The sequence below is a fragment of the Neophocaena asiaeorientalis genome, unplaced genomic scaffold (genome assembly GCF_003031525.2).
Source record: "Neophocaena asiaeorientalis asiaeorientalis breed wild unplaced genomic scaffold, Neophocaena_asiaeorientalis_V1.1 scaffold230, whole genome shotgun sequence".
In the NCBI taxonomy this organism is placed as follows: domain Eukaryota; kingdom Metazoa; phylum Chordata; class Mammalia; order Artiodactyla; family Phocoenidae; genus Neophocaena; species Neophocaena asiaeorientalis.
Window position 1 is genome coordinate 209,249 of NW_020175186.1, and position 19,405 is coordinate 228,653.

General features: G+C 42.5%; 2 protein-coding genes across 2 annotated transcripts in view; one reads left to right on the top strand and one right to left on the bottom strand.

Moving 5' to 3' along the window:
• The window catches only part of FANCD2 (FA complementation group D2), a 56,998-nt gene extending 54,225 nt beyond the window's left edge, over positions 1 to 2,773 (bottom strand). The window contains exons 1-2 of the mRNA XM_024764611.1: positions 2,640 to 2,773; positions 614 to 689 (exon numbers count right to left, since the gene is read on the bottom strand). Of these exons, the coding sequence (XP_024620379.1) occupies positions 614 to 677 (64 nt within the window). The 5' untranslated portion in view covers positions 678 to 689; positions 2,640 to 2,773. The remainder of the gene's footprint in view (positions 1 to 613; positions 690 to 2,639) is intronic.
• A 105-nt stretch (positions 2,774 to 2,878) lies between these two features.
• Positions 2,879 to 19,405, top strand: EMC3 (ER membrane protein complex subunit 3). The gene is made up of 8 exons (XM_024764612.1): positions 2,879 to 3,230; positions 8,195 to 8,252; positions 8,586 to 8,679; positions 10,694 to 10,798; positions 11,511 to 11,592; positions 13,745 to 13,824; positions 14,583 to 14,665; positions 18,142 to 19,405. Exons 1-8 carry the CDS (start codon positions 3,076 to 3,078, stop codon positions 18,268 to 18,270), a joined length of 786 nt encoding a protein of 261 aa, XP_024620380.1. The 5' UTR covers positions 2,879 to 3,075; the 3' UTR covers positions 18,271 to 19,405.

Here is a 19,405-nt window from a genome sequence, read left to right on the forward strand (position 1 = left end):
ATGCAGGAGACGCGGGTTCGATACCTGGTCAGAGAACTAAGATCCCACATGCCAAAAGGCAACTAAGCCCATCCACTGCAACTACTAAGCCCACATGCCACAACTAGAGAGAAGCCCTCACACAACAGAGGAGGATCCCACATGTTGCAACGAAGATCCTGTGTACCAAAACTAAGACCCAATGCGGCCAAAAATTAAAAATAATAATAATAAATAAATATTTTTTAAAAAGTGGTGGGAAGTGGGGGAGCTTGTTTAAAATACAACCCAATCCAGAGATCCTTTAAAAACAATAAAAATAAAAAATAAAGGGTATAGACTATGTCATATCTTTGTGTCCCAGCACCTAAAGGATGTACCATAGTTAAGCTCTTATGTATGTAGATTCCTCCTACGTATGTGGAGACTGAAACTCACAGACTATGGGCATGCCCAAAGTCATACATGCAATTAGAGGCAGAAATTTCATTCCAAATCTCCTGATGCTAGATTCTGTGTGCCCCATCCATTAAGCCTTGGTGACTCCAGCACTTGAAAATAGGAACTTTATAACCCTTTTAGTGCTTCACACATTTGCTACAGGAAATAAAGCAACAAATGACTAGACACTTACTAGAGGCATCTTCTGTCAGGTTCTCTTTATCCTCAGATGTTGGGAGTCTTCTTTTGGAAACCATTTTGACCAAAGCCTTTTTCAGTTAAATTGCAAATCAGAGAACAGAAATTACCTGTTAGAAGCTAAATTCTGAGAAGTTAAAGCTATTAACTCAAAGAAAACTATCCAAAACCAAAGACTTTGCAAAATGCTATCTAAATCCAGGTGCTGAGAAAATTTCAACTCCTCTATCTGCTCAACTCCCTTGTTTTCAAGACTTGTTTACCTAGTTGCCTCTTTAGCCACACCGTTTCCCTCTTGCTGAAAGATAAAACCCACAGTTCTCTGACATTTAAGATCCTTCATCATCTAGCCACAATCTACTGCTCCTTTAACTCATTAACCCAATACTATATGCTAGGGACTGTGCTAGGTGCTGGGGTTACAACTGTGAACCAAATACAATCCCTGTCCTCAGGGAGTTTACTATATAGTACCAAGTAGTCCTGATGTAGTTATAAAAGAAAAGTGCAGGGCTTCCCTGGTGGTGCAGTGGTTCGGAGTCCGCCTGCCGATGCAGGGGACACGGGTTCGTGCCCCGGTCCGGGAAGATCCCACATGCCGCGGAGCGGCTGGGCCCGTGAGCCATGGCCTCTGAGCCTGCGCGTCCGGAGCCTGTGCTCTGCAGCGGGAGAGGCCACAACGGTGAGAGGCCCGCGTACCGCAAAAAAAAAAAAAAAAAAAAAAAAAAAAAAAGTGCAGGGTGCTATGAGGAAATCTAGTCTAGTTGGCGGTGATGAAGAAAAGCAGGGACAATTTCTCAGGGATAATCTCTTTGAGAAAGTGATTTTTTTTTTTTTTTTTTGCGGTACGCGGGCCTCTCACCGTTGTGGCCTCTCCCGTTGCGGAGCACAGGCTCCGCACGCGCAGGCTCAGCGGCCATGGCTCACGGGCCCAGCCGCTCCGCGGCATGTGGGATCTTCCCGGGCCGGGGCACGAACCCGTGTCCCCTGCATCGGCAGGCGGACCCTCAACCACTGCGCCACCAGGGAAGCCCTGAGAAAGTGATTTTAAAGCAGAGACCTGAGGGTTAAAATAAGAGTTAGCCAGTAGAAGAGGTATGAGAAGAGTGGTCCAGGCAGAGAAAAACTCAACACTGAAACAGGGAGAATGTAGTGAGAAATGAGCCTCCAGAGGTAGGGGAGGGCCTGAACCACAGGGAGTTCTATTTTGTAAGCTAGAACCTTCCTGGTTTCAGTGCTTTTGCATAAGATGTTGTTTTCACCTGAAATGCTCTTATCCGCCTGGAAATTACTCCTCCTCCTTAAAGACTCAGTCAAATGTCATCTTCCTCCTATCCCCAAGGGAGATTACTACTCCAGCTTCCCTGCTCCAGAGTATATGTAGGAGCCCTTACAATGCACTAGGCTGTGGGGCTCCTTGAGAGCATGAACCCAATGTCCTTTATTTCAGGTATACCTAGTGCCCAGCACGGTACCTGGCATAAAAAAAATTTCCGAGAATATTCGCTAAATGAGAATGGCTGGCAGGCAGGTAAATACTAACAACTAATAAAAACTATTTTAAGTGCTTTACATTTGATACTTCATTTATTCCTCACAAAACCTTTTGAGGTAGCTACCATTATTCTCACATTCAGTGGCAGAGCTGGGATTCCAATTTAGCAATCCGGCTCCAGGATCTGCCTCTTAACTACCACCTACACTTTCTCTTGATTATAATAGTCCCTTCCAATAATATTTACCATTTACTATGTACCAAGAGTCATGCTAAGCGTTTTCTGTATCCGTTGCCTCGTTTACTACTTATAACCATTACCGGCCATCTGTCGATGGAAAAACTAAGGCAAGTCAGGGCCTCCTGACTTCAGGGCACACGCCCGTAACACGTGCTAACCGGTCCCGCTTCCAAAGAAGCCTGAAAGCCGGGAAGACCGGACGGGCTGCCCGGACCAGGTCCTCCGGGGAGGGGGCAGGGGTCAAGTCCTTCCTCACTTCGTCATTTTAGCGACGCAAGGAGGTACCTGGGAAGATCATCCCACGACAAGACAGTTGAGGAAGCTGAGGTTCGGGGCGCGGAGCCCCAGAAGGAAAGGCCGGTCTCTGCCGGGGCCTAGAGACCGGGCCGCAGAGACGCCGGGCCTCTCGAGGACACAGCCGCTGCCCAACTCACCCGCCGAGAAGCCGTTGTTGCCCCTCCTTTTCGACTTTCCCGCGCGGCACAACGTCACACTGACGCCGCCGAAGCGCGCCTCGCCGTGACGTCAAACTTCCGCGCCGGAAGCCGGCGGCCGCGCGGCCCGACGGGGGGCAGGGCGCAAGGGCAGAGGCTGAAGTGGGGTTCCGGCCTCGCCCGGCTGAGGGGCGTGGGAAGGCCCAGAGGCGAGCTCGACGAGCAGACCTGCGCCCCGGTGAAGATCGACCCGGCTGCAGCTGGCCGGGAGCCGGCTCTCTGTGAAGATGGCGGGGCCGGAGCTGCTGCTCGACTCCAACATCCGCCTCTGGGTGGTCCTGCCTATCGTTATCATCACCTTCTTCGTGGGCATGATTCGCCACTACGTTTCCATCCTGCTGCAGAGCGACAAAAAGCTCACCCAGGAACAAGTCTCCGACAGGTCAGCTCCCTCCCCTCTCCGACGATCTCACTCTCTCGTGACCTTGGGCAAGAAAGTGCAGGGGTTATGTCAGTTTGCCCGGGTTCACATCGCGCCCCCGCTAGCTGACTGTCCTTGGTTGAGTTACCCCTGTGTTTCACTTTCTTCATCTGCAAAAGGACGATGATACCAGGTCATGCCTCATAGAGCAGGCGTGGGGATTAAATTTTAGGTGATGTCTGTAAAACATTTCTCTAGATACAGTATAAGTTTCCATAAGCCTGAATGATCACAAAATGGGACATTTGGTTTCATAAATTAAGTTTTACTGCCTCAAAAGTTACTAAAATTTTTCTAAAATGTGTTAAGCCAAAAATGAAAAACACACAAATAAAAAAATATTAGACCACATTTGGGAATAGAATGTATGTAAAAAGTTGTTCTCAAGATTGAAGAATACACTGACTCTTTGGAAAGGAAAAAAAACAAAAACTAGAGTTTTATTTTAAGAAAATGTTTTTCAGTTGCAAATTACCACTGCAAAACAGAAACTTTCCCTTTATAACCAGTACAAGGACTTATTTTTAGATATTAATGGAAACGAAAATGCAAAATTTAGAATTTCTTGTAGAATTTGCAGACCTTAGAGAAACTGAGTGTTTAGAACGTATAGGATAATTTAAGTTTGCCTTGCTTCAGGGTTTAAATGCCTCAAGGTCACGATTCTCAACCCCACGTCTGCAAAATTGCTCAGCAGTATAGAGACCTAGCCGAATTTCTGTTCAGCCTGTGGAAGTCCTGAATTATCTATAGTGAACAAGGTTTTCTTGACGACCAACCATGTGCCCTGCACTGTGCTGTATGCTCTGGGGTACAAAATATGACAAGGTCAAGATCCTACTCTCAGGGAGTTTCAGTCCAAGTGATAAAACATGCACAAGGAAGATAGGAGATACCATTAACTTAGTGCTTAGGATATGCCAGTACAGTGGTAATCACTTTAAATGACATAATATATGGGAAGAAGTCAGCTTAAAGTCCTTCAGTATTTCCTTTTTGCTCTTTAAAAAAAAATGTGGTAAAACACACGTAACATAAAATTTTCCATTTCAACTGTTTTTAAGTATACAATTCAGTGGCAAAGTACATTCACATTGTTGTGCAACTGTCACCACCGTCCACTTCCAGAATATTTTCCTCATCCCTAACAGAAACTCTGAGCCTATTAAATAATGACTCATTTCCTTCTCCCTCAGCCCCTGGGACCCACCGTTCTACTTTCTATCTCTAGGTACTTCCTATAAGTGGAATCGTACAGTATTTGTCCCTTTGTGTCTGGCTCATTTCATTTAATATAATGTGTTCATGGTTCATCCATGTTGTTGCAAATGAGGGGTTTCCTTCTTTTTCGTGGCTGAATAATACTCCTCTGTGTGTGTGTCTATATGTATATCATGTTGTCTTTATCCTTTCAAGGTTGTTTCTATATCTGGGCTATTGTGATTCATACTGCAATGAACATGGGGATGCAAATGTATATATATATATTTTTTAATGTGATTCTATTCTATTTTTAATTTTTTGTGGAACCTCCACACTATTTTCCATAAAGGTTGTACCAGTTTACATTCCCACCAGCAGGGGTTTCCTTCCTTCCGCTTTTGCTTTTAAGATAAAGACTAAAATACAGTGGAACCCTTAAAAAGAAAGGAACATGTTACATGGTACAACATAGATAAACCTTAAGGACATTAAGCTAAGTAAAAGAAACCAGACCCAAAAAGACAGTATCTGTATGATTCCACTTATGTGAAGTATCTAAAATAGTCAAATTCACAGAAAATATTGATAGAATGGTGGTTACCAGGAGCTGGGAGAGGGGGAATGGGGGAGTTACTGTGCAATGGGAAGAGTTTCAGGTTTGCAGGATGAAAAAGTTCTGGAGATCTATTTCACAACAATGTGAATATACTTAACACTACTGAACTGTGCGCTTACATGTGGTAAAGATGGTAAATTTTGTTACATGTTTTTCACCACGATTTTCTTAAAAAGCATTGAGACTCACATGGCCTTGCATAGTCTGGCTCTTGCCAACCTCTCAAGCCTTGTCTCACCACATTTCTGTAGTCCTCTTTCTTCCAGCCATATGGCCTTTTCAGGTCCTCGGAGACAGTGCTTACTCCTCCCTCACAGCTGTTCCCTCCAGCACGTGGCCAAGGTAATCTCTACTCATCCTTAAGATTTCAACGTCATCATACTCCCTCAGCAAAGCTTTCTCCAAGACCTCGACTTACTAGACTCAGTCACATCCCCCATTCATCTCTCCTTCCTAGGACATAACAGATGAATTTCACATTTATTCCTGTGGTTATCTGATTAATGTTTTTCTCCCCCACTAAACTTTAATTTTCTGGAGATACTTGCTTTTTGATCACTGTTGTTCATGTCACCTAACATGGCACTCAGAAGCTCAAGAAGTATTTCTTCAATGAGAATAAATCTGTTATTATACACAATATGAATGGAGGCGTAGGGAATTTAAATGAGTCACCCAAGATCACATAATTAACAAGTGGCAGAGCAGAGACTTCAACCCATCTGTCTAACATCAGAGTTTAAATTCTTACCCATTATTGGAGACCCAGTGCTGCTTATACTGTCAGTGGTAAAGGACCAATTGTTTTGGTTTTTCAATTTCCAGTTTATCTCAGACTGGTGCTTTTGTAAAATTTTTTGATCACATATTTGGATGTTGTGACAATGTCAGTTTACTATAAAGGTTTCTAAACCCTCACTCTCAGTGACTTTTCTTACCTCGTCACAGACCAGTTTTGGTACACAGGCCACATTGTGAATAGCTTTATTTATGTATTTATTTAAAAGATGTCTTTATTTATTTTTTTAATTTATTTTTGGCTGCATTAGGTCTTCGTTGCTGCGCATGGACTTTCTCTAGTTGTGGCGAGTGGGGGCTACTCTTCGTTGCAGTGCGTGGGCTTCTCATTGCGATGGCTTCTTTTCTTGCGAAGCATGGGCTCTAGGTGCACGGGGTTCAGTAGTTGTGATGCGTGGGCTCAGTAGTTGTGGCTCATGGCCTCTAGAGCGCAGGCTTAGTAGTTGTGGCGCATGGGCTTAGTTGCTCCGTGGCATGTGGGATCTTCCCGGACCAGGGCTTGAACCCGTGTCCCCTTCATTGGCAGGCAGATTCTTAACCACTGTGCCACCAGAGAAGTCCGTGAATAGCTTTAGACTAGCTCCCAGGGAACGAAACATATCACCTGTCACCTCTGTAGGCTTGTGTATAGAGCAGTCAGCTGTACAGTATAATGAGGTCAAAGGAGGAGGACCAGAGAGAATTCCATGAGGCCACCGGGCATCAAGAAGAGTTCCATGGAATATTACCCAGCCATAAAAAGGAATGAAATGTTGTCATTTGCAGCAACATGGATGGACCTAGAGAATATTATGCTTAGTGAAATAAGCCAGACGAAGAGAAACACTGTATCACTTATATGTGAAATCTAAAATATAATACAAATGAATCTATATAGAAAACAGAAACAGACTCACAGACATAGAAAACAAACTTATGGTTACCGAAGGGCACGAGGAGGCGGGGAGGAACAAATTATGAGTATGGGATTAACAGATACAAACTACCGTACCTAAAATAGATAAGCAACAAGGATTTACTGTATAACACAGGGAATTATATCTAATATCTTGTAATAACCTATAATGGAAAATAATAAGCAAAAAAAAACCTGAATCACTATGCTGTATACCTGAAACTAATGCAATATTGTAAATCAACTACAATTAAAAAAAGAGTTCTAGGGCTTCCCTGGTGGCGCAGTGGTTGAGAGTCCGCCTGCCAATGCAGGGGACACGGGTTCGTGCCCCCATCCGGGAAGATCCCACATGCTGCAGAGCGGCTGGGCCCGTGAGCAATGGCCACTGAGCCTGCGCGTCCGGAGCCTGTGCTCCGCAACGGGAGAGGCCACAACAGGGAGAGGCCCGCGTACTGAAAAAAAAAAAAAAAAGAAGTTCTATGGAGAAGGTAGGATTTGAAAAGGGTGTTGGGGCATGATGAGGTAGGATTGGTGAGGGAGGGGGCGCTAGAGCAATCTCAGCACATGGAGAAGCTAGAATATGCATAAGGTGACCGTACCGGCTAAGCGTACCAGCTGACTGCTTAGGGCAGGTGGGCTACACTGTGGAGTAGACAGAAAACCAAGAACAGTTTTCTTGTGTTCATTTCTGTATACAGTTTTTTTCACTTTTCAAGAAGGACTTCCATTAACTTAAGGAGGTTTTTTATTCCCCTCATTAAAACAACCTTTGAAAATCTAGGAAAAAATTAGCATTTTTATCTCTTCTGTGTGATGTTTGTATCTTAGCACTGCCTACTTGTGGCATTACACTTTGTTATCTATAATGATCAATTATGTTCAAGTATCAGATAATTTCATTTATTAATTCAATAAGTATTTATTGAAAGCTTACTAACACCCTGAATCCTGAGTACAATTTCTTTTTGTTTTCTGTGAGGTAACAACCCTGTCAAGTCTTGTACTCACTTCTCTATCGGGTTTAAAAACTTTCTTCGTTTATCCTCACCCTTCCTCCCTCCTCCTGGCCCCAGGTCTTCTGAGTAGCATCCAACTGCTACTCTTTTCACTCAGAGAAAGTTCCTTCTTAGCTCATTATAAAGTAAGAAAAAGCTGAGCGTAATGTCCCAAATGTGCCTTCCTCAGAAATCTTTGTTCAGGAACAGTCACTTTTGAAAATGCTCTTTTGGAAAGCTCATTGTTGGGTTAAATATGTTCTACTGGTTTTAAGGACACTATTTTGAAAAGTTTCCGCACAGAGCTATTGCCAAATAGGCCCTGTCGTGTTTAAATAGGTGTTCTACTTTATTCTCTCATTTTCTTCTAGTGTTTCGCTTTTAAAAATCTCATTGTCTTGGTTGTATTTTTCAGTCAAGTCCTAATTCGAAGCAGAGTCCTCAGGGAAAATGGAAAATACATTCCCAAACAGGTACTCATAAATGAGTAAAAGCTCCATGATTCACTGTTGAGGGCAGTAGATATCTGAATGTTTTATAAGGGGACTCTTGGGGGAAAGCTGAAGGCGGGCAAGTCAGTAATTAAGCTGTGTCCTGGTGGTGTTTGCTGTCATTGTGACCTTGCCCTTCTTGGGAAATTGTTTTTAAATGTGACTCAGCTAAAGTGTCAGGTCGGCTGCCAAGTAGGCTACCAGCTCTGAGTGTAACAGCATATTCCAATGGCCTTCTGACTAAACCTTGGGGGAATAATTTGACAATGTGCTATGTCACAGTTTTAAGACTTAAAAAGTTCTTTTTTCTACTAGTCTTTCCTGACACGAAAATATTACTTCAACAACCCAGAGGATGGATTTTTCAAAAAAACTAAAAGAAAGGTTGTTCCTCCTTCTCCTATGACTGGTATGTTTATTCCCTTCTCTTATCTTTAAGGAAGACTTTTAACATTATTGGGGGGATGGGCAGGGAGGATGTCATTTTATTTGAAATTTAAATTTTACAAGACAGTAATCTAAGGGACGTTAGGGATCATCGGATACAGGAATCTACAGAAGTGGGGTTCCCTTTTTCCAATAAATCTTCAGGGAACCCCAGTGTATAAAGTGGATTAAAAAAAGAGCTCTCAGGGCTTCCCTGGTGGCGCAGTGGTTGAGAGTCCGCCTGCCGATGCAGGGGACACGGGTTCGTGCCACTGTTCCTCAGGACCCGGGGCTCTGAGAAGCACAGCTGGAAAGCATTCCAGTCCCGGGTCCCATCCAGTGCCTGGATCCTACTGCTGACAGATGACCTCCAGATTCTGCCTGACTGTTCCCTAGACCATCCATTTCTTTGTCAGACATGATTGCTTGGCCCGTCCTACAGTTTTTCCTCTAACAGATTTCTTACTTTCTCTGATCCCAGTCATGTGAAAAATACAACATCTTTAAGGTAAAACAAAATAACTTATTATTCAGTGTTGCCTATCCACTCATTTCAGTACCTATTTCTTTAGGTGAGATAACCAGTTATTTTAAACCTAGACAAAAGATACTGGAATTGATTTTAATAAGTCTTTTAGAAAACGTACAAGAAAAAAAAGACCAATAAGTATATGAAAAGATACTTGACATCACTAAAATCAGTGGAATGCAAATTAAAACAAGACGTCGTTTTTAGCCCATTAAACTGGCAAAGATTGAAGAGCTTGACCAAAACTGCTATTGTCAAGGTCATGGGATGTTAGGCCCTCTCACTGTTGTTGAAAGTCAGTTTTAAATGGTCAAATCCCTTGGCCCAGAAATTCTTCTAAGAGTTTCTCTTACAGAAACAGTTAAATAAACATGCAGATTTATGTACAAGGAAGTTGTTGGTGACACTGTTTACTGGCCAAAAAACCAAACAAACAAACAAAAAACAATCTATAGGCCTACCCAGAAGTGATGAGTGACCACACGGTGGACTCCCATGCAGACATTAAAAATAATGAGAGATATTATACCAATGTGGAAACACCATTCACAATATGTTAACTTTTTAAAATTAAGAAGCAGAATAGGGACTTCCCTGGTGGCGCACTTCTTGGGAATCCACCTGCCAGTGCAGGGGACACGGGTTCGAGCCCTGGTCCAGGAAGATCCCACATGCCGTGGAGCAACTAGGCCCATGTGCCGCATCTACTGAGCCTGTGCTTTACAGCCCACGAGCCACAACTACTGAGCACGTGTTCCACAACTACTGAAGCCCGTGCGCCTAGAGCCCATGCTTTGCAACAAGAGAAGCCACTGCAATGAGAAGCACGCACACCGCAACGAAGAGTAGCTCCCGCTCGCCACAAGTAGAGAAAGCCTGAGGGCAGCAACGAAGACCCAATGCAGCCAAAAATAAATAATAAATTAATTAATTAAGTAAAAAAAAAAAAACTACTGCCCATGTGCCACAACTACTGAAGCCCACGCACCTAGAGCCCGTGCTCCACAACTAGAGAAGCCACTGCAATGAGAAGCCCACGCACAACAACAAAGAGTAGCCCCCACTTGCCACAACTAGAGAAAGCCCGCGCGCAGCAACGAAGACCCAACATGGTCAAAAAACAAAACAAACAAAAAAAGTAGCAGAATAGTAAGCATAGTAGCCCTTTATATGTATATATATATATAGAGAGAGAGAGAGAGAGAAACTATTGTGTGTATATTCATGTATAATTGCATATGTATGTTTTTATAGATATATAAAGATGGAAGGAGATAAAACAAACAGCTAAAAATGTTCAGAGAGTAGGCTCAGAGGAACTGTCTCCATGCTGTGTTTCTATGTCGTTTGAATTTTTTACAATGAGCTTGTATTACTTTAATTATCAAATAAATTTAAAACTTACAAAAATAGGAGTAAGTCCCTGCCAACAGTGGTAACAGGTATTGGTTTCTTGTGTTTTTCTTAGATCCCACTATGCTCACAGACATGATGAAGGGCAATGTCACAAATGTCCTCCCTATGATTCTTATTGGTGGATGGATCAACATGACATTTTCAGGCTTTGTCACAAGTAAGTTACAGACCCAGAAGACTTCAGGTTTACTTCATCTGTGATCCTTTCCCATGACCCTATTCAGAAATCCAAGGGCTGCTGAGACACTACTATCATGGGTCCTGTGTTCTCTAGTGGAAACTGATAAGTCTTTGAACAAAAAAATTTAATATGATCTGATTTTACGGCTCTTATCCCAAAATGATCATAAGTTCATGATGTGGTTGCTTTTTTACTAATAGAACAAGTGGCTTGCTAGTTTATATCCGAAACTAGTTTGGTATTCTAGTGAGTAGGGAAAGGGAAGCCTATTTCTGTCTTCACTTCATTTTCTAGGTGTTGGGGTGAGTTGTTGGTCAACTTGTTTGTAAGCGGCTTTGATTTAAATGAACTAGGTTTCTCAGTAATGTAGTTCTTTGTGTGTATGTATTCCACTTTGGGCTTAACAGATCAGTGCAAGTTTCTTTTCCAGATTTTGGGACACAGCTCAGTTTGAGCCCCTGCTTCTTAAGCACTAGAGAAGCTGGTGTTGTTCAAGGAACTAGAGCAGAGTGACATTTGACTGTTAATTCTTCAGGAGGTGACACACATCTCCTTGTGGAAATCATTTTCTAAACACTTTATGGTACAGATTTCCCACCTCCTCAGGGAAAGAATATGTGCGTCACACTTAAACTGTTCTACAAAGGAAGCTGGGAGTGATTCTGAATTTTTTCTTTCTTCTCTGCAGCCAAGGTCCCATTTCCACTGACCCTCCGTTTTAAGCCTATGCTACAGCAAGGAATTGAACTACTCACATTAGATGCCTCCTGGTAAGGACTTTCTTCTATTTAATAAAAACACCAACCAAAATCTAAAACAGGGATCTCTTGAATAGGATTTCCAGTTTGCCTGCTTCACTGGAACGGGTTTTTGGAGTTTTTCTCATTGAAACTCCACTCAATGCCACAGGTGGATTATGGCAACTTTTACATGAGTCTTGCAAAAGGAGAGAATGTATCAGCCTCTTTAATTAATTAATTTTATTTTTGGCTGCGTTGAGTCTTCGTTGCTGCACACGGGCTTTCTCTAGTTGTGGCGAGCGGGGGCTACTCTTCATTGCAGTGCGCGGCCTTCTCATTGCGATGGCTTCTCTTGTTACGGAGCACGGGCTCTAGGTGCGCAGGCTTCCGTAGTTGTGGCACATGGGCTCAGTAGCTGTGGCTTGCGGGCTCTAGAGGACAGGCTCAGTAGTTGTGATACATGGGCTCCATTGCTCCGCGGCATGTGGGATCTTCCTGGACCAGGGCTCAAACCCGTGTCCCCTGCATTGGCAGGCAGATTCTTAACCACTGCACCACCAGGGAAGCCCTGTATCTGCCTCTTTTTCCCTAGCATCGTGGGGCTTAGGAGTCCAAGAGCAGATGTGTCCACCCCAAGAAATTTAAAAGATAAAGCCAGGAACTCTGGCCAAGGCAGACTTTTTAGCAATACATACCCTGGAGCTTATAGAAGTGGATGTTGGTATTCTTTTTTCCAAAATACATTACTGCTAATAACAACATTAATCCTTTTCATTGGTACCAGTCACTGTTCTAAGGATTTTCCATACATTATTTTATAATACATGGAAACCCTATGAATTGGAGACATTGAGATTTGACCACAAACCTGTCCAAATCCAACACTCGTGTCTTACCATTCTGTTTTTTATAGCCAGAGTAATAAAACCCAAAATCTAAGAGCTCTTAGAACACTGCTACAGCCTCTGGAATGCAGCAGTGCTTCTTCATGTGGTCTCTCCAGATTATTTTGTCTATGGCTTCCCAAAGACTAGCATCTAAAGGAAGCCAAACAGTAGGAGGAGGAGGCGAATGGGAAACGGGTAACCAGTGCTGATCTTGATTCACTCCCTGGTTGGAGCAGAGCAGTCTCTGGTTTTTTGGGAGGGACAGGATAGACCCGGTGCTGGGAGAGTCTTGGCTATGCACCCTTCCCCCAGAGGAGAAAAGCTATACTTAATATGAGTAGCATGACTCTATTAAACCTTGACCTTCCAGTCTCATGTGGGCTAAACAAAAACTTCATGGGCTGGAGAAAAGCTTTTTTGTCTTTTCTCAGCATCTGACATACTCGCATGGACAAAGGAGCCTAGAACCGGATATAAACTAGCTTACCAACCTGCAACATTATGTACAGATAGGTGTGACCCAAGTATTGGAATGAAGTGTGGGTTCTTTCCATCTCTGTATCATTTCTTATACTCTTTAGTTTTTATTATATGCGAGCATATTAACTTTATTGGGGTAAGGTGGGAAACCTAAGCTAAGGAGAGCTTTGATGATAATAGTTCAAAACTTGGAATGGCTTTCCCAGTTGCTACAGTCTTCGGTATGAAGCCCACCAACACTCGTGATTCCTTCTAGAGAATGGAATTCAGGACAGGAGGCCTCTTTCTATTTATATTTTATGTACTTAAGTATTGTTTACATTTATTATATATAACAAGTGTGTGTTGTTTTTATGATTACAAATAATAAATGGTTTGAAAATCCATTATGTATGAAGGAAAAATTAAATTAAACAAAGCTTGCATTCCCTGATAAAATGAAGCACACGAGTTGTGAGTTCAGTTCCTGCTACTGAATGCCAAAGAATTTATCACAGAGCCGGAAGGAGCAGTTTGCCTCCATATATTACCTTATTCTGTCCTCATGGCAGCTCTGTGAAGTGAGTGGAGGAATTGAGATTTGACCCCAAAGTCTGTCCAAATCCAGTGCTCAGCTTTTCGCATGCAGAGAGCTATAACTATTTGTAACGTGGCCTTCACAACTTGTGCTTCTTCTTTGGTTGTGCTTTGGATGACTACAGCCTGCCCCAGGTGATCCCTTTACCTACTCTGAACAACTCTGGTTGGTAGAAAAGTGTGTGAACTACATGAATTCTGAAATAACTTACCTACATTGTTTCACTTTTGCTTCCTAGGGTGAGTTCTGCATCCTGGTATTTCCTCAATGTCTTTGGGCTTCGAAGCATTTACTCTCTGATTTTGGGCCAAGATAATGGTAAGAAGCAAATACTTCAGTAGATGAGTCAGTCATGCCAGGGCCAGAATGATCACGTAGGCTGTGCTGTTTGTGAGCACAGCCAGATACAGTGCTTCATTCCTTAAACGCATTCATAAGTTTCTGAGGTATTCTGAGTCTTAAAAACCCCAGGGTCAGACTGAAGACCTGAATTCTCCTTGGTAATCATGGGGACAGTATTTAGTTGCCCAGAGTCTGATGCCCTCCTGTGAGGGATCCAGCACCAGCAATACAAGCCTGTAAACCTGAAGCTGAAAGAAGGCCGGGTTTGATCAGTTTACTCATTGCCTAGAGTTCCTGCTGGTATCAATCCTGGCTCTCTTACTTAATAGCTGGGACCTTGGGCAAGTTACTTACCCACTCCAATCCTCTGTTTGCCTATCTTAATAATTGACTTCTGGGTTTGTTGTTAGGAGTAGATGAGGTAGATACATAAAGTACTTAGTGAAGTACCTGGCATGTAGGAGTTGCTCAGTAACTGATGGCTGTTGTTAGTGTTACTTAAATTTGAAATAAAGTTTAGCACTTCCTTTAGTTATCTTCCGTCTCCTGCTATTATCATGTCCATTTTTCAGAAGAGGTAAAGTGCTTTCACATAGTGCGTGACAGGGCCAGTGAACTGGCCCACTAGGGCCACTACCAAGCATCTGTAAGTGCTGTGTAAGGACCATCCTTCTCCGAGGGTCCTGGGTGCTTTCTGCGCCCTGGCACTCATGCGGATGTGTCTTACGCTGCAGCTGCTGACCAATCACGGATGATGCAGGAACAGATGACTGGAGCAGCCATGGCCATGCCTGCAGACACCAACAAAGCTTTTAAGGTACACTCACTTCTCCTCCGAGCTTCACTGAAGCTCGGAAAGGTGTTACCAGAGTTACCTTTAAAGATGAATTTCCTGGGCTTCCCTGGTGGTGCAGTGGTTGAGAGTCCACCTGCCAATGCAGGGGACACGGGTTTGTGCCCGGTCTGGAAAGATCCCACATGCCGCGGAGCGGCTGGGCCTGTGAGCCATGGCCGCTGAGCCTGCGTGTCCAGAGCCTGTGCTCCGCAACGGGAGAGACCACAACAGTGAGAGGCCTGCGTACTGCAAAAAAAAAAAAAAAAAAAAAAAAAAAATTTCCTGAAGTGAGTGTAGTATGTATGGTTCCATCCTTTAAATTTAGCAAAAATGTATTTCCATTTACATGTCTCTTATTCCAGAGACAGAATCATCTGTTAAGTAAATTAGAGATTCTTGGTACTTTTACTGGTTTTTAAATGCTCACCCTATTTAATCCACACTGTAAATAAAGTTATAAAAACAGCCCAATCAGAGGTACCAGCTAAACATTTGGAATATTTTGAACTTTTTTGGACCATGATATAAATTTCATTCAGTAAAATCTAAATTGGGAATTCCTTGGCGGTCCAGTGATTAGAACTCCGTGCTCTGACTGCTGAGGGCCTGGGCTCAGTCCCTGGCCAAGGAACTAACATCCCACAGGCCACACGGCACAGCCAAAAAAAAAAAAAAAAAAAATCTAAATTACTTACAGCCTTTCATGAAATGATTCTGGAATTTGTAAAATCCAATATAATTTTTGTACAGCAAACTCTCACTAATTTTTCATGATAAAAACTAGAAATAGAGGAGAATTTGCTCATCCTGATGCAAGATATCTATGAAAGACCCACAGCTAACATCCATACTCATACTGAAAGCTTTTCCCCTAGGGTTAGGAACAAGACAAGGATGTCCACTCTCACCACTTCTATTCAACATTGTACTAGATGTTCTAGCCTGGACAGTTAGGCAAGAAAAAGAAAGAAAAGGCATCTAGATTAGAAAGGAAGAAGTAAAACTATCTTTGTTTGCAAATAACATGGTCTCGTATATAGAATATCATAAGGAATCCACAAAAAAACTATTACATGTAATAAGTTCAGCAAGGTTTTAGGATACAAGATCAATATTCAGAAAGCAGTCGTTGTTCTACACACTGGTAATAAAGAATCTGAAAAATTGAAATTAAGAAAACAGTTCCAAACCATAATGGAAAAGAATGTAAAAAAATAATGTCTATATGCGTATAACTGATTCACTTTTCTGTATAGCAGAGATTGGTACGACATCTGTAAATCAACTATACTTCAAATAAAAAAAAATTTTAAAAACCCAATTCCACTTACAATAGTATCAAAAAGAATAAAATAAGAAGAAATTTAAAACACACAAGACTTGTACACTGTTAATTGTAAAATACTGCTGAAAGAAACTAAAGAAGACCTAAATAAATGGAAATATATCCATGTACATATTATCTTGACTTAATATTATCAAGATGGCAATAGCCCTAGATCTGTTGATCTACAGATTCAACATAATCCCTATCAAAATTGCACCAACCTTTCTTGCAGAAATTGGCAGTCTGATCCAGAAGTTCATATGGAGATGAAAGGGCCCCAGAACAGGCAAAACAATGTTGAATAATAACAACGTTGGAAGACACACACTTCCTGATCTGAAAACCTACTTCTGAGCTACAGTAATCAAGACTGTGTGGGATTGGCATATGGACAGACATCCAGATCAACAGAATAGAATTGAGAGTTCAGAAATAAATCCATACATTTAGATCAAATGATTTTTGACAAAGGTGCCAAGACAATTCAGTGGGGGAGAAAAGATTCTTATTGCTTACTGGGTACAGAGTCTCTGTTTCAGGGGATGAAAAGTTTGGAAATAGATAGTGGTGATGGTTGCACAGCATTGTGAACCTAATAAATGCCACTAAATTGTATACTTAACAGTGGCTAAAAGTGGCAAATTTTGTATTGTATATATATTTTAACACAATAAAAAAAATTTTTTTTGAATAAAAGTTTTTAAATGGGTCAAAGACTTAAAGAACTAAAATTATAAAGCTCTTAAAAGAAAACGTAGGTGTAAATGTTTGTGACCTTGGATTAGGCAGTGGTTTCTTAGATATGACATCAAAAGCATTAGCAGCAAAAGGAAAAATAGATAAGTGGAACTTTGTCAAAATGAAGACTGTGGGCTTCCCTGGTGGCACAGTGGTTGAGAGTCCACCTGCCGATACAGGGGACACAGGTTCGTGCCCTGGTCTGGGAAGATCCTACGTGCTGCAGAGCGGCTAGGCCCATGAGCCATGGCCACTGAGCCTGCAGAGGCTGTGCTCTGCTACGTGAGAGGCCACAACAGTGAGAGGCCCACGTACTGCAAAAAAAAGAAAAAAGAAAAAAAACCACAATGAGATACAAAGATGGATAATGAGCGTTGACAAAGATGCAAAGAAACTGGAACCCTCATACCTGCTGGATTGTGCAGCCACTTCGGAACACAGTTTTTAGCCTTTCCTCAAAGAGTTAAACATAGTTACCATATATGACCCAGCAGTTCTACTCTTAGCTAAGTACCCAAGAGAACTGAAAACACATATTCACACAAAAACTTAGTACAAGAATGTTCAGGGACTTCCCGGATGGTGCAGTGGTTAAGAATCCGCCTGCCAATGCAGGGGACAAGGGTTTGATCCCTGGTCTGGGAAGATCCCACATGCTGCGGAGCAACCAAGCCCATGAGCCACAACTACTGAAGCCCACATGCCTAGAGCCCGTGCTCCGCAGCAAGAGAAGCAACTGCAATGAGAAGCCCACGCACTGCAAGGAAGAGTAGCCCCCGCTCGCCGCAACTACAGAAAGCCCGCGCAGCAACGAAGTCCCAACAAAGCCAAAAAAAAAAAAAAAAAGATACAGAAAGTAAAGTAGTAGTTGCCAGGGTTTGAGGGAGGGGATAGTGGGGAGTGTTTGCTGTTTGGTATGGAGTTGTTTTTGCGGTGACGAAAGTGTTCTGGAATTAGGTAGTGATGATGGTTGCACATCTTTGTGAATTTACTACAAACCACTAAACTGCACGCGTTAGAGGGGTGAACTTGACGGCCTGAATTATGTATTTAAAACCCACACCCATGAGCTAGCATTTGTATTGCACATGAAGTTTCACACAACCTTTTTTAAAAACCTACTAAAGGCGAAAGTAGTCAGCATTAATAGAATACTTGAGAAATGTAATTAGTTGCCAGCGCCAATGACTTTGAACAAATCCTTTCTTTCTTAGCCTAGTCTCCTAGTCTGTAACTTGGGGGCGGGGGTGGGTAAGGGGAGAGCAGCACCTACCTCATAGGATTGAGTGAGCTTCACATGTCCATAGCTGAACCCAGCTCCTGGCCCAAGCAGGTCAGCGCTGCTCTTATAACAGCCCTTCTCTCCCTGCCCCCACGTTCTCTTCCTCTGCAGACAGAGTGGGAAGCTTTGGAGCTGACGGATCACCAGTGGGCACTAGATGATGTCGAAGAGGAGCTCATGGCCAAAGACCTCCACTTCGAAGGCATGTTCAAAAAGGAATTACAGACCTCTATTTTTTGAAGACCAAGCGGGGGTCAGCTGTGTCAGGAACTCGGAGTAGCGCTTAACCTTGTAACTTTTGTTTGAGCTGGAGCCTCTTGGAATAAAAAGGGGGATGCGTGAGCTGGCGGGTGTGCAGCAAGGATTGTTCTTGTCTGAGCTGGGTTCCCCTTTATGTCTGAAACCAGAAGAGACATGAGGAGTGTGTGCTGCGTGACTTGCCCAGAAACAACTAGTTTTGAAATATTTAAAATTTTCCTTTTGGTGACTCTAGTAATAAAAGTAAGAGAGGGGGGAAACTCAAGCTAGTGATGATATATAAAACTTAGCAAAAATTCAGGAATTTCAGAAAAAGTATTGTCGATTAAACCTAATTATTATGTACAGTCACTCTGACTTCTAAACCATAGTAAACTCCTGTTTTCTTGGGATCCAAACACCCCGCGTTTTACCTTTAATTTTTTGTTAGTATTTTTATAACTTCCCTTACACAAATAATACATTTTCATTACCGAAAATTTAGGACCAATGGATGAGCAAAATGAAACTCTCTGTGTTGTTCATTTTGCACCTGCAGAATGACATGAAGAGCCAATATGTTATTCAAACAAACTTATTCAAACAAACTCTTTTCAGAGTGAATACCCAGGGCCAGGACAGACTTAGCAAACCTTCTCTCTGTCTTAATACTGTCCAGTGAAAATTGGTGACCCTGAGACACTGCCAGATTCTCAAGTGCCTTTGGGATCCTCAAAGACTTCAACGGTTAAGTAATGCAAGGTCTTGATCTGGAGTTCAGAATATATCAAATCCGTTGACAAATCAGTGGTGCTGTACTGTATATGGCTACTCAGTTGAACGAAAGACCCCACGTCCGAGTTATTCTGGATGAGAGAGAGCTTACATATGATTGTAAGAAGGGAGAGAGGAAAACAAATTTTTTAAATTAAAAAAAAAAAAAAAAAAGGAGAGAGGGTGATTGCTGGCAGACACATAGGTAAGGGTTGCCCAGGAATAATTCTGCCTGGATTAACTGTCCCAGGGAAGTGGCAGAGGGCCATTTCTGTACCAAGAGGTGAATGTAATTTACATGCTGAATGCTGTAATCAAAAACAAACAACTCAACTCTACAAATTAAACCATTCTGTTTTCTTTC